Source organism: Stegastes partitus, unplaced genomic scaffold (genome assembly GCF_000690725.1).
Source record: "Stegastes partitus isolate 25-593 unplaced genomic scaffold, Stegastes_partitus-1.0.2 Scaffold1321, whole genome shotgun sequence".
Lineage (NCBI taxonomy): Eukaryota > Metazoa > Chordata > Actinopteri > Pomacentridae > Stegastes > Stegastes partitus.
In genome coordinates this window covers 81,517-95,105 of record NW_007579052.1, presented here as the reverse complement: position 1 = coordinate 95,105, position 13,589 = coordinate 81,517, and the positions used below count along the sequence as shown (strand labels likewise).

Below are 13,589 nucleotides of genomic sequence, written 5' to 3'. Positions count from 1 at the left end.
CCATTTTTAAGAAAAAATAACCAAATATAGCAGTGGGTCCCTTTTTTGGAATGAAAAAGTCTAATGAATAACCTTCAGTAAGGTCACATAGTGATTCAATTAATTCCAACTTCTTGCCTTCATTTGTTTTTTAAGTCCTGACCTACAAAGTGAAATACATTTAACATCCAGCTGAAAAAGTGCCATTTTGGTTTTCCAGTGATTGTAAATGTAAACTAAGACCACTTTTGTGGCCACAGGAAGCATACAGATACCTCGAATAGCCTCAAAGCACCTGAAATATTTAACTTTTAGGGCAAGTTCAAGAGCAGAGATTTTTTCCATTTTCTGTATCTAAAAGAACTGGATGAGGGAACTTTTAGCAATCTGCTCCTATAAATTTATCAGACTCGACATGAACCGTAAAAATAAAAAATTGATGCAGAGGGATCAGCGATATCTTCTTTTATATTCTGTGCGTCTTCTTCCTCGTCTAAACCCGGCACCTACGTTCAGCGTTACACGAGCAGCAGCTAATGTATCTCGGAGCCACTAGCCTCAAGCAGAGATGAGCGGAGGGCTTACAGACGTCTGGTGCTTCTTTCTAACTCCACACCCGCAGACCTGTTTCATTTTCAAACTTGTAGTCGACGCCGACGACTGACAATGCATAAGATTTCACACAACTCCCTCTGGAGCCACAAAAGACTTTTCCCATATGCACTAGTACACCCCAAAACCTGTAAGGAAAGGCTTTGATGTGTAAAACTCAGTTGAGCTGAGGTGAAGGGTGCCTTAAATTCTTCCAACTTCTAAGAAATCCCACTTTCACCTTTAAAATGCAATCACATCATGACTCACATGCTGTTATCTGTGGGACTCATGGCCGTTTGTGTTTATTTCCAGGCGATCCAGAATCCAAACGATGAGGCGCTACAGGAGCAGGCGTGGGCGGCTGTGGTTCCCTTGGTGGGGAAACTGAAGAAGTTCTACGAGTTCTCCCAGAGATTAGGTGCGTATCTGCCTGCACCGTCGCCACAGTTACATTATTATGTAGGCCAGGGAAAATTACATCACCGCCTCTCAGACGGAGACTCAGACATACAGCGTTTCAAGCGTAGCGAGCTCAGGTGTCCTGTGAGATTTCCCTCAAACTCAAGTGATGCTATGCGTGACACTCTGAAATGTGCATTAGCTGAGATTTTTCACTGCCGTTTGTTGTTTCAAACAAGTGCCGAACTTGATACCCTCAAGGACGAGAGCCGGCGTCCTTTATGTAAAAGGTCTTTTATCGTGGCCTCACACAGACGCATGACCTTAATTGTGTGCATGTGCATCTGTAATATTGACTGCTGAGCTGCAAAAGTCAACAGACATGCGACACATACGCATAACATGCACCCCAGCCTTACATAAACACGCTTTTAAACCCCCCACAGCCCTGCGTTTCTCCGTGCTGCTTGCGCTGCACTGACCTCTGTAGGATGGGGCTATAGGTTGTTTAATTAGCATGAATACAGAGGGGGTAGGGGAGGTAGGCTTACTGCTCCCTGATCTTCTTATGACCCCCAGGCTGAGGGGTAGAATGGGGGGGAGGTGGAGCCCGTTATGCCTGAACGCCCTTAACCCCAGTAATCCCAGTGGCGGTGGAGAAGGTAGTCAGTGGGAGCAGTGGGCGGCGGCAGCCCGGCGATGGCTGTTACGTAACGAAGTAGGTCACCTCCCCGCCTCGGCTGCTGCTCTATTTCACTGCCTTGACTTTAGGCTTCGGGGGCCGTGATGGCCTCCACAGCCTGCTGTCCTGCCTGACACGCATGAAGCTCAAAGTCCTTCACTACAGGCTGGTGGAGCGATATCCAGAGCACGACTACCAAGGAAGAGCAGCTTATGTAATTAGCTTTGCATTTGAAATGAAGGGACATAGTTCTGTCTGAAAACAAACCCACCAATGTTCACAGAAATGAAGGATAGCAGCAAAAATCTCAATTAAATTTCATGTTTTGTTGTTAAACCAATAACTTAACCAATATAGCATCAGATTTCTTCTTCATCATTAACTATTTCCTGCATTAACACCTAAATTTGAGTCCATTTTACCATTTTTCACATAATATTATACATTTTCAAGCAATAAATGAACTCAGAATCCAAGCTCATGTCTTCATATATCAACAGTCAGACATATACAGAACAGCAATAATATTCTCTCATCAGCTGGATTCAGAATAGGTTGAAATTTTGGGCCAAAAGAAAAAACTTAAAACTTTAGTTATGTAAGTGGTTTTCTATTTCTGTGGAGATGATACTTGTCAGATAATTTGCTTTGCATGCGAGGAACAGATTTATCCTGCTCAGACATCTAGTTCCTCTACAGAGGCCTTAAATGTTGCCCTATTTGACAGAAATATAGGCATTTTTCTTACAATTTCTGACCATTTAATGAACTGTCTTGCTTGAGTAAACAAAATGCTAATTAGCAAAACTGGTTTATTTTTTTCTCAGTTTCTTCATTCTTTCTTGATTTTTGTGCTGGTGGTTGTCCTTGGGGGCTGACTCAACTCCTATACCCAAAAAAACCCTGATATATTAGTTTAGTTTATAAGAAAATGAAAAAAAAGTTTTCTTTAATCCAAAAATATCATTATGAGGTTTCAGCTTCTGAAACTTTGGGGATTTGCTGCTTTTTTTGTTATGCATGTTAGTAAATGATGTACCTTTAGATCTTGGACAGTCTTTCAGTTCTGTGGAGCTGAAACCTGTCAGGTATTTTGCTCTTCATGTGAGGACACATTTATCCTGCTCTGACTTCTAGTTCTTACATGAATCTTACTTGGATGCCTGAATTTTGACATTTGTTACTCTACTTGACAGAAATCAATGCATTTTCTTTTGATAGTTGACCATTTGATAAATAAAAATGTATATTATACTGGATTAAACTGCTTAATATTGCATGTTTTTACCCCAAATAGCAGCAAATTCTCACATCTGACAAACTGAAACCAGAAAATGAAGGGACATGTTTTGCATTGAGACCCAAATATGTGCAGCTCTGCATCCTGTTGCTTCCTAAATTGAGACCTGCGTCTTTGGATAGCAGTAAAAACTTTGAGCGGCCGGTCCGCCGCAGACCAGACTGAAGTCCCGCCATCCTCTGAGCCGCCCCTGTGAGCAAAGCGCCTACGTGCCCGCATTCTGCTCGCCTGCTCTGCCGTGACCTGATGAGATCAGACATCCCCCCGCCGCCCCGCCTTCCCCCGACTTCCCGACATACTAGAGTGGCTCATTTCTGAGGGCCTGAAAGCATCTCCATCTCAACTTCTGTTTTGACTGGGACGTACAGAGGGAAGGGGAGGGAGAGAAAAAAAACTGCACCACTAAGGCCATTTTTAATCAGCCGCTTCGCTGCAAACGCTGGCCCAAGCAGATGGGAGTCATTACTGAATGGCAGACGCGCTCAATTTACCACACTGCACTGCCAGCTCCCTGTCCGTCTTCTAAAAGTCCTCTTACGATTATCCCTAAGTAGACCACTGTCTGAATCGGCCCGTTTCTGGGCTATGTTGACATGTGCATCGTAATCAACAAGAACTGTAAAATACACTTGGAATGAATCTATTTAAAGTGCTCATTTGGTTCCACGCAGCTTATTGCATCAGATGTTCAGCTTGTCTGGGTTATATCACTGCTGAAGCCTCTCTGCAGCGTCTAGACTGGATTCTGAGCACCGTCTGCGTCTATAAATAAATATTCCCTCTGGGCTTTAAAAGGTTTTCTATTTTTTATTATTTTTTTCTAAACTAGGTGTTTGAAGACGACAGGTTTGTCTAATAGTCTCACTTGCTTGGAAGTTGTTCACCGCGTTTCTCAGCTAATCTGTTCCTGGTTTCGCTGCCGGTGCTCCTCATGCATGCTTAATTATGGGTCTATGGGTATGCTATGTCAAGGCATGGCACAGGCTTTGTATTTACTTACTGTCAAAACAATGAGTGTAATCTTGCTTGAATGAAATCCTGTTCCCGCGCCCACCCCCCACCCTCCTCACTTCACCATTTCATGCCAATGAGATAATTAGTCCCATGTCTCATCTGCATCTGAGCAGGACAGCCTCTCAGACCTCCCTCCTCCACCCCTCCTCCTCACTCAAATAGTCCCCCGTCTCCCCCCTCTGAGACTGGCACTGGGCCCTGGGCAGTTTGGGCACCACCGCTGCCCCATTATCTGTCTCTGTCCTAATCAGGATGCTTCAGCTGGCTGACACGCTGCACTGTTCGCATATCTAGCTGCGGCTGTGATCCGCTCCGAGAGCCGTTCCTTGACCTCATACAGAGTCCACGAACAAGAAGGATTCGTTGGTCTGTTTCGGTTAAACTGTTTTTTGTTTTTTTTTGGAGGGGTTACGTGCTGCACAGCGATTTAAACTGCAGCTAATGGCTATTTTTCATTATCATTTACACTGTAGAATATTTTGTACAATTGCATGATTATATTATTGATATACTAATGATTTATACTATTATTAAATACTGAAAACCATTTCCCAAAGTTTGCATCTTTAAAGATCTTGTTTTGCTCCTCTGTTTTCTGTGACAGAACCCAAAGTATGTTCCCCTTTGTAAAACTGGAATCTGAGTAGTTCTGCCTAAATATATAAATAAACGCCCGTGAAGGAGTTCACACAGAACAGATTAACCCCATAAGCTGCAGGTAAATCTCCATATATTTCACAGTGAGTTTTAAAAGCTGGTTTCTGTGGCGACATTCACTCATAAACTACTGATTATGTCTCATTATCATTTACACTGTAGAGTATTTTTGTACAAATGCATCATATTGCTTATTTCGTTTATTCAGCTGAATCCAAAAAAAAAAAAGCCTGTTTGGAGTTTTCTACAGCTGCAGGAAACATCTCCAGTTTGCTTGTTTTGCTCAACCAACAGTGAAGCCGTGCAATTCACAGTGATGTCAAGCGCTCACAATTACATACAGTTTGTCTTGGCTCAGAATTGGCCTTTTTGCGGCGATTACACACAACAGCAAGTAATCAGTCTGCGTACAGTGAAGGCAATGAGTCTGGGTCTCCGCCTTGTGTGATGGAAATCTGTGCATTTTCTTCTTATTTCTGACCATTTGCTTAAACAAAAATGTCTATTATGCTTGCATAAACGAAACAGTAATTAGCAAAACTGACAAAAAACTGTAACTGCCATTGTTTTTGTCAGTTCTTATCATTTTTAATTTTCTTTTGCTGCAGGCTAGAACATCTTTGGGCGGGATGTCTAACTTTTCTATTTGCAGGAAAAACCCTGATATAATTGTTTGGTGTGTAGCAGTTTAATCAAATTCTCTTGAGTTAACAATCAAATCTCACAAAGGATTTATGTAGACACACAACCACCGACTGTTACCTCAACACGGCAAAAAAAATAAAGCCACACAAAGCAAACTTATCCAGCACCATCAGTTTGCAAAGGATGTAACAGAACATGAGAAAAGAAACAACTCTTCAGGGTTCAGTCCAGTTTATTAAATTTAAAAAATGGATTAATAAAAATCAAATAAATATGGTAGAAGTGTTTTGTTTAATCAACAAACGTCACATTGTCTGGTTTCAGCTTCTGAAACTGTGAGGATTTGCTGCTTTGCTTAAATAATTAGTCAACTAGTCATATTGGACATACTAATTAGCAGCAGCCATGTATTTTTGTCAGACGATTCTTCACTGGTCTGTATTGTACAAAACTTAATAGTCTGACGAGCTACTTGCAGAGTTTCTTCATTCTTCTGACCTTTGCATCTTTGTATAAAGTGCCGCCTGAGCTCTTAACCGGCTGTTTGAATGACAAAAACCTGAGTGTGAAACTTCTCAGCGGCTCTGACTGATGACCCGGACGACCACACTGCATCAGCTAAAGTGTCTGAGTTCAAGGCCTGTGCTGCGCTCTTTATTAAATGAGTAAAAGCCCGGTCGATATATTCCTCTGACAGTGCTGCAGCTTCATCACACCAAATCTGTCTTTTTTTTTTTCTTTCCCTCCGACAGAGGCGGCGTTGCACAGCCTCCTGGGAGCTCTGACCAGCGAGACTTACAACGACCCGACTCAACACCTGGAGCGGGAGCAGGCGCTGGCCAAGCAGTTCGCCGAGATCCTGCACTTCACGTTGCGCTTCGATGAACTTAAAGTACGACTGTCTTTTTAAAAAAAATCTTCTGCAACACACCCGTTATTGTCTACCTCACCTTTTAGCTCTTGCTGTAAATGCTTCTCTGTCCTGCTGCGATACAAACTCGCCGCCCTACAAGCTGCTGATGCCCCAGAATTGATTTTAGCTCTGTGCAATGTTAAACTGCAGCCAGCCAGTGCATGATTAGCATTTAATTAGAATCCTGATACTGCCCTGCTGTTTAAAACACTGTGGATGTCAGTGGAATGGCTAATAAGGGGTTATTGCAGGAAAACAGGTTTGCAAATCGTCCTGAGCTGAGTTCTGCAGAAGGTGGCAGGATTTTTATTTTTTTTAAAAATAAATAACGGAGGGAGGCAACTCCAAATTCAGGCACAAACTGCTGGTGTGCAACCCAGAAAGCACCAGGCGAGTCGCTCAAATGCACATTGTCAAAAGCATAATTGAGTGAGCACTCATCTGTTTAGACAGTTGGTCTAACCCCTGCTCCTTAGACACAAAAACCTACAAAAAAATGCCCCCCAACTCCCCGAGGCGATTTGCTGCGACATCCCAATTAGTGCCCACTACCCGGGCTGGCAAGATAAAAACACGAAGGTAGGGGGTGCAAGGTGGCATGCCAGGCCTATTCATCAATCTTTCACACCCATGCATAGGCTTCTGACCTAGTTAAAGTGTCTGTGCGGCGTGCAGCCCCTCCCTGGCGAAGCAGCCTGTCTCTCCTGGTGGACACAGTGGACACAGGCTGAGTACCAGTCTATTGTAGCGGGATTAGCATGCTGCCAGTGCAGCTTTCACTGTGACAGGCTCATGCAGGAATGAGGATAATTAGCCACATGATGAGCTCTCACTGGCAGTGACGTTTGAAAGAAGCTCTCTGGTTGGCCGGCTCCATCTTTTTTGGCTCCATGTTGAAAGCAAGATGATTTATATTTCGTAGGAAGTCCTGTCATAGAAGTTAACTGACTCTTGTGGGGGTTTTTTCTGCAGCTTTGAGAGTAAATAATGTCAGAGAGTGCATTTGTCCTGCGTTCTCTCCCCTTAATGAGACCCTTTGTAGCTTTCCGTCAGCTTTGTAATTGTTAACGCTCTTGTCAGGAACTATGCCGACGCTCCCCGTCGACTGTTATGGGAAAATATCTAAATATTTCCTGACAGGGGGAGAGGGGATGTGGCTGTGTGGGGAGGGGGGAGTGAGTGTCAGACGATTCAAATCCAGTTCAGCAAATCAAATTGTAATTGTATCAGTGTGCTTTTTATGTCATTTCCCCCCAAAGCCTCGTTTCTGCCTTGTTGGCTAAAACATTCTGTCATGACGATGGCGTGTTTGATCCAGAGCTGAATGTCCTGCTGCAGGCTGTGCCACCTACAGACACATCTCTCTCTCTCTCCCTCTCTCTTTGCCTCGCTGTATTAAGATGCCTATTTATTTATTTATCTCCAGATGACAAATCCTGCCATTCAGAATGACTTCAGCTACTACAGGAGAACCCTGAGCCGAATGCGGATCAACAACGTACCGGTGAGTACATTATGTCCCTGTGCCCGCCGGGTGCTGAGGATGCTGTCATTAGAGAAGGGTTGCCCGTAAGGATGAAGTGACAGAGAGACAGAATTGAGCCTCTTTCAACTCAGTGTCTGGGTTTTACAGCCAACAACTTGAACATTTTGTCTGAGTCTCGTCATCGCTCCTGTCTGTGACATTTCCAGTTGCGACGGGAAACAAGCTCTAAAAACACACTGTGAACCGTCGCTGTCATCACTAAGCAGCAAACAGACTCAGTTACAGAAACTGTAAACTTGCCAGCAGTTTAAAATCTGTGTTATCTTTTTCTAAAAAAAAAAATTGAATCACCAAAATTACACCGTTTTTCAGAGCCAGATACTGTAAGAACTGGAAGAATAATTAAATTTTTGATCGTCCTTGAACACCTCATCTGTGACGTGCCGTTCTGCCAGAAGTCTTATTATAGAATTGTCTATTTTTTATGTCTTGTTTTGAAATTCACTAAAAATAAACCGTTTGCAGTAATCAGATTCAGTAAGAAGCACAGATGCTCTTGGTCGCATCTGCGCAGCCACGACTGATTCAGCTGCAACCAACAGTTGCATTACAAAAATTTAGGGACTTTTCCACTGAGCTGCAGGCGTCGGTAGTAGCTGAATATCTGTAGTCCTGTTTTATCTTCACCTGCTGGGACTTATAGCAATGTTGTACATGGTGATTCAGGGTTTTTCATTTTTTGTAAAACAAGTAATCAAAGAAAGTCAGCTTTTGTTTTTTTCTTTCTTTTATGATTTGTGCCAGTTTAGCCGTGTCATATGAGTTGATACTATAGTGCAAAATGAGCTGACCGTGAGTAAAGAGGTGATAGGAGCAAGAAAAAAAAAGCCCAGAAACTGCTTTGGGGTCCAGCCGCTTAAACATGAAACACATCCATTAATAGTGAAACTAAAAGTGCATGAAGGTTAGACTCAGGTTCACTGTGTGGTCAGAAAGATGAAAGCAGACTAAAGGAGGTCTGCCTCTGTGTTTGCCTAATATGTAAATAAGCCAGTTTGTAAGTGTAACGAAAAAGTGACGATAGGTCGGTGCTGTTCACAGGTTGTTTCTGCTCCACCGAAGCAGTAGTAAAAATAAAGATCCTCTCTGGTGAAAATCATGTTTTATACCTTATTAATATGTCCATGTGGTGTTTTTATGTGCTAGAAGACATATCATGCGTCTTCAATTGTGTGTGACTGACTGACTTAGTTTTGCATTGCTTTAGCAGAGCCACAGGTGAGCTGGTGTGCTCCAGCTGCAGTGAACAGACAAAGAAACAGACACTATGTAGATCTGCAAATTCTAAAGAGGCCAACCTTTTATAGAAAATAAAACCTCCTAAACTTGTAGTGATGCCTAGGAATGAATTTCTAGGGGTTTAACTGAGGACCAGAGAGGGACTTTCAGGTTTAGTGCAAATTCCCCACAACGTGACACCTCATCGTACACCACATCCAAACACTTTCTGTGTACATCATAATGCCTAGAGTTTGTGGCGTTACACCCAAGTGTGTGGAAAGAAAGTGAAACGAGTAAAACATCGTGGCCACACAGCAATTACCCCTCACCGCAGACATTTTGCCCCGTCACAGCAGCGAAACCACAAGTGTAATTATAATGACGAGTGAATGCCATTCAGAGGAGATGGGTTTAGGTGTTTTGGTGCTGTGCATGCTGACTCGCTGTCACTGCGTACCGGGGACGCTCGAAGGAACTGAGTTTGCTTTAATGGACTTAGATTCACCTGCTGAGACGGTCAAAGTACCCGGTAAGAAGAAAAAAGCTGCGAGTCACGGTATGAGTCATTACTGTGACTTGAGCTCCAGGTGCAGATTCAGTCTATTTATTCACGAGGAAATAGAGAATTTCTGACTTCCTGTAACTGTCCAATCAATTACTTACCTGCCTGTGTGACTATATGGAGTCTTTCTTTTCTCAAATTAAACAACCCACAGGTGTGAAAGCGTCCTCAAACCTCCAAGATTTCCTCAAGTGCTGTGAAAAGGAAGCACGCTGCTGCTCGAGTGTTTACGAACAATAGCCCTCGAGATGTTAAAGTCAAGGACCCGTTCGCTCCCCTGTATCATTCATGCTGCACTTGAGCCAATCTTTGTCTTTGTTCAGCCGCTTCAAGGGCGTTTTTAAAGATACTTGGTGCAGGAAATAAGAAAACCGCTCTGCGTTGTGACCCGTCTGACAGGAGGTTTTATTCTGCAAACCGCAGCGTGCCATTAGGCAAATGGGCCCAGACAAGTTGTCGGTCGGACCTGTCACCGCTTGAAAGATGCTCCGGCTGCCGTCCCTCCTCGTGGCGCGCTCGTACGCAGTTTAGTCACCGCTCAGACAACTGAATCATTCAGACATCCCAGATGAAACGCATCTGTCCCGCTCAAGCAGTCTTTGAGCTCATGTGTCATCATTTGTTAAAACGTGAATCGGTTTTGAAAGTTTGGGGCGATTATTCATATTCTGTCAGTGTCCTCGCGAAGGCAGGAGATGTTCTTGTTATTTAAATATGCAGACAAATTTAGAAACGGGCTCTTCAAGAGACGCCTTATTCTTTGTGATCCGCCAGGTGTTTTCAGTGTCTCGCTCCGTCTGAAACTGTAAAGCAGCAGGATGCGCTCGTCAGCTGGGGAACCGGCGGGGGTGTCTGGGGGGGAGCAGGAGGGCTCGGTCACACGGTTTACAGCAGTGTTTTCCTGTCATTATTTCCTTTAATGAAGCAGCTTTTCATATGCACAAACATGATTCTTTGAAGCTGCTTGATGCCAAACAAAAATCGAATATTTCCAGATAACATTTTAAGTCTTCTGCCTTTTGTCTGAAATATATTTTCACCACAGCGACGAGCAGGAAAACTGTCTCATGGAAGAGAAAACTGCTTTTATATTCCTGCAGGAGCACCAGTCCACACGTGATGAGCATCAGCACTCGACCACCTTTGTGCTTCAGTTTTCTAGTCTCTTCTTCTATTGCACCTGATGAACTGTCTTTTCCATTTGCAGCTGCTGGGCGTGGGCTTTTTTTTAATTTTATGGGAGGGGAGGGGGGTTGTACTCCCACAAATTAAAGTGTCAAACAATCCTGATTTCTGGTGTATTGTTATGCACTCATTTGTACCTTTTCTGCATCAATTTATGGTGGAAATGTCTTTATTTATTTAAAGGAAAACAATCATTTCAGGCAACAGATGACAATACAGTGCATATGATAGAGCCTGACTGATATTGAATTTGTAGACGTAATGCTGATAATGATTTTTGGGAGTCAAAAAATGCCAATACTGATTAACTTTCCAGCAAAGGATTTCACAAACTAGTACCATAGACTCATCACTTGACTCCATAGCAGTGACACATACTCTGCTACATGTGCTGCAGACAGTGCTGAGAGTATCACAAGCAATAGATTTAGATTCAGTCTGCTGGACACACAGTTTCTCATTTGTCCCAAGCATCTTTTTCTGTTTTAGGTTCTGAAAAAGAAAGGTTTAAGTTTTTTTCAGTGCATATCAGTATCCATACATGCTGTGGCAGGCCAATATAAGATAAGTTAAGTCTTTATTAATCCCATGGTGGGGAAATTTACAGTTACAGCAGCAAAGATAGTGCAAACATTCAAGAAAAAAAAAGTAAAATATACACAAATACTAGTTTTGAAATAGCAGTATTGCACATGTCAGTGGTATTGCACCAGTTCTTTCATGAATAGAAAGTCTCTGTCGGGCTCTAACATATGGATCTAATTACATTTTCCACGTTTAATTCAGTGGTTGTGTGAGTTCATTTTCAATATTTTGAGAGTAAAATAAGAATAAGAAAAACGCCTCGCCCCTGTCTGAGGTATTGTTTCCTCCATTGGTAACTTTTTAGTGTTTTTTTTTTTTTTCAAATTAAAAGTCTCTCCTTTTTTTTCCTTATTTCATACTTTTATTGTATCGCCACCGAAATGCTACTAACATGTTTCTCCTGCTTATTATATCAGAATCTATTGTATGAATTTGATATAAGAACAATGAAGAAAACGTCTGATGTCCTCATGGTTTGTGACATTTTACAAAGTAATCTTATTCTCATTGCTTTTCAGGCAGAGGGTGAGAATGAAGTCAACAACGAGCTGGCCAATCGGATATCTCTGTTCTACGCCGACGCCACGCCCATGCTGAAGACATTAAGCGACGGCACAACAAAGTTTGTATCAGAGGTGAGACTTCAAGGACGTGCACAGAGTGTGTTTGTACCAGCTGTTTGAAAGCATCCACTCATTCCTTCTCCTCGATCGCAGAACAAGAACCTCCCCATCGAGAACACGACAGACTGTCTAAGCACAATGGCGAGTGTGTGTAAAGTCATGTTGGAAACACCGTGAGTGGCTTCCTGCACCTGCTTCACGTCTTCTTCGTGGTTTTATTCGTGTCTAATCCCTCCTCCGTGTCCTGTCAGGGAGTATCGCAGCCGATTCACCAGCGAGGAGACGGTGTCCTTCTGCCTCCGGGTGATGGTCGGGGTCATCATCCTGTACGACTACGTCCATCCTGTAGGAGCATTCGCCAAATCATCCAAAATCGACGTGAGTGCAGCCCCGAGTTCGCGCTCCCATCCAGTTTGCAGCTTTTCTGAAAGCTAACATGCTGCTTCCTCTGATCCACAGATGAAAGGCTGCATCAAAGTCCTCAAAGATCAGCCTCCGAACAGCGTAGAAGGCCTCCTCAACGCTCTCAGGTCAGCTCACGTTTAAATGAAGAAGTGTTTTTTTCCCTCTTCCGCAGCCTGGCAGGCTTTTCACTGTACACGAGAAGGCTTCAAGTCGGATGATGATGGTGCTTGTTCACAAGCGGCAGACGGACCTTCTGGTTTATTTTACTCCCCTTCAGCACGGTGACTCATCCTCTCCTCGCGGTCCACCGGGAGATTCGGTCAGCTGTGAGCCTGATTTGGGGTTTGGCCGTCGAAGCCTCTCCAGGAAGGCCGATTACATCTGACACCTCGTCCCCTCGGTCTCCCAAATTTCACCCGCCTTACCCGACGCTCACAGCTGCTCGAGCTGACAGGGCCGTTTCTGAGCCGACCTCACATCTGTATCTCGGGCCCGAGGCTCGCCGTCGCTGCCCGGCTGCACGTTTTCATGCAAAAGCTGACAGATTTTCTCTCAGCGGTGACGTCTTACAGCTGACAGCGGATGACAAAATATTTTAAATGTGTGCAGTGGTGGCAAGTAACTAAATAGGTTCTGTGCTGAAAAAAACTGCAGATGTCTGTGAGTTATTAGCATCAAAGCACTGATTTAATGATGATTTGTCTGCAGATTTTTCTTCCAATTAATTATTTGGTCTGTAAAATGTCAGCTAATAGCAAAAAAGGTGTATTTTTAAATAGCACCTGTACATTCTGAATCAGTTTATACATTGTTTTAAAGCACCAAGCCTCACGGTTTAAGCAGCATAAACCATTTAAGATATCAACAACAACAGCAGTAGTGTACTTGGTAATAAGATTGTGTCGTAGCACAGCAGGAGTTTCTCACGTTTTCTCTCGTCTACAGGGACACATGTTGAATCACTGTGTGCACTAGTCCCACTATAAGATGCTAATGAACAAGTAACTGCTTAAAGTCTTTATGGGGATTCACCATATTGGATTTTTGCAGATATACAATAAATGCGCATATTTTGTCTTAATTGCAGGGTGCATCAGGTCTCTCGTGCAGTAAAATTAACATAATGTTATGCATACTCTTGGCGCACAGGTGCAAAGCTGATATACAATGCTTTTTATGTATACGTGTTCACTGGACAAAATCAGCAAACAACTACATTTTCATCTTTTCTGCCTGTCAGTTTTTATTTCGAGGAAAAAACTGATATTTTATTTTGAAG

The 13,589-nt window shown here is 43.2% G+C and overlaps 1 protein-coding gene across 1 annotated transcript in view; it reads left to right on the top strand.

Annotated features, from left to right (window-relative positions):
• Positions 1–13,589, top strand: part of fam49bb (family with sequence similarity 49 member Bb) — a 40,324-nt gene that overhangs the window by 24,504 nt on the left and 2,231 nt on the right. The window contains exons 5-11 of the mRNA XM_008298484.1: positions 886–991; positions 6,023–6,162; positions 7,610–7,687; positions 11,801–11,917; positions 11,999–12,078; positions 12,157–12,283; positions 12,365–12,435. Of these exons, the coding sequence (XP_008296706.1) occupies positions 886–991; positions 6,023–6,162; positions 7,610–7,687; positions 11,801–11,917; positions 11,999–12,078; positions 12,157–12,283; positions 12,365–12,435 (719 nt within the window). The remainder of the gene's footprint in view (positions 1–885; positions 992–6,022; positions 6,163–7,609; positions 7,688–11,800; positions 11,918–11,998; positions 12,079–12,156; positions 12,284–12,364; positions 12,436–13,589) is intronic.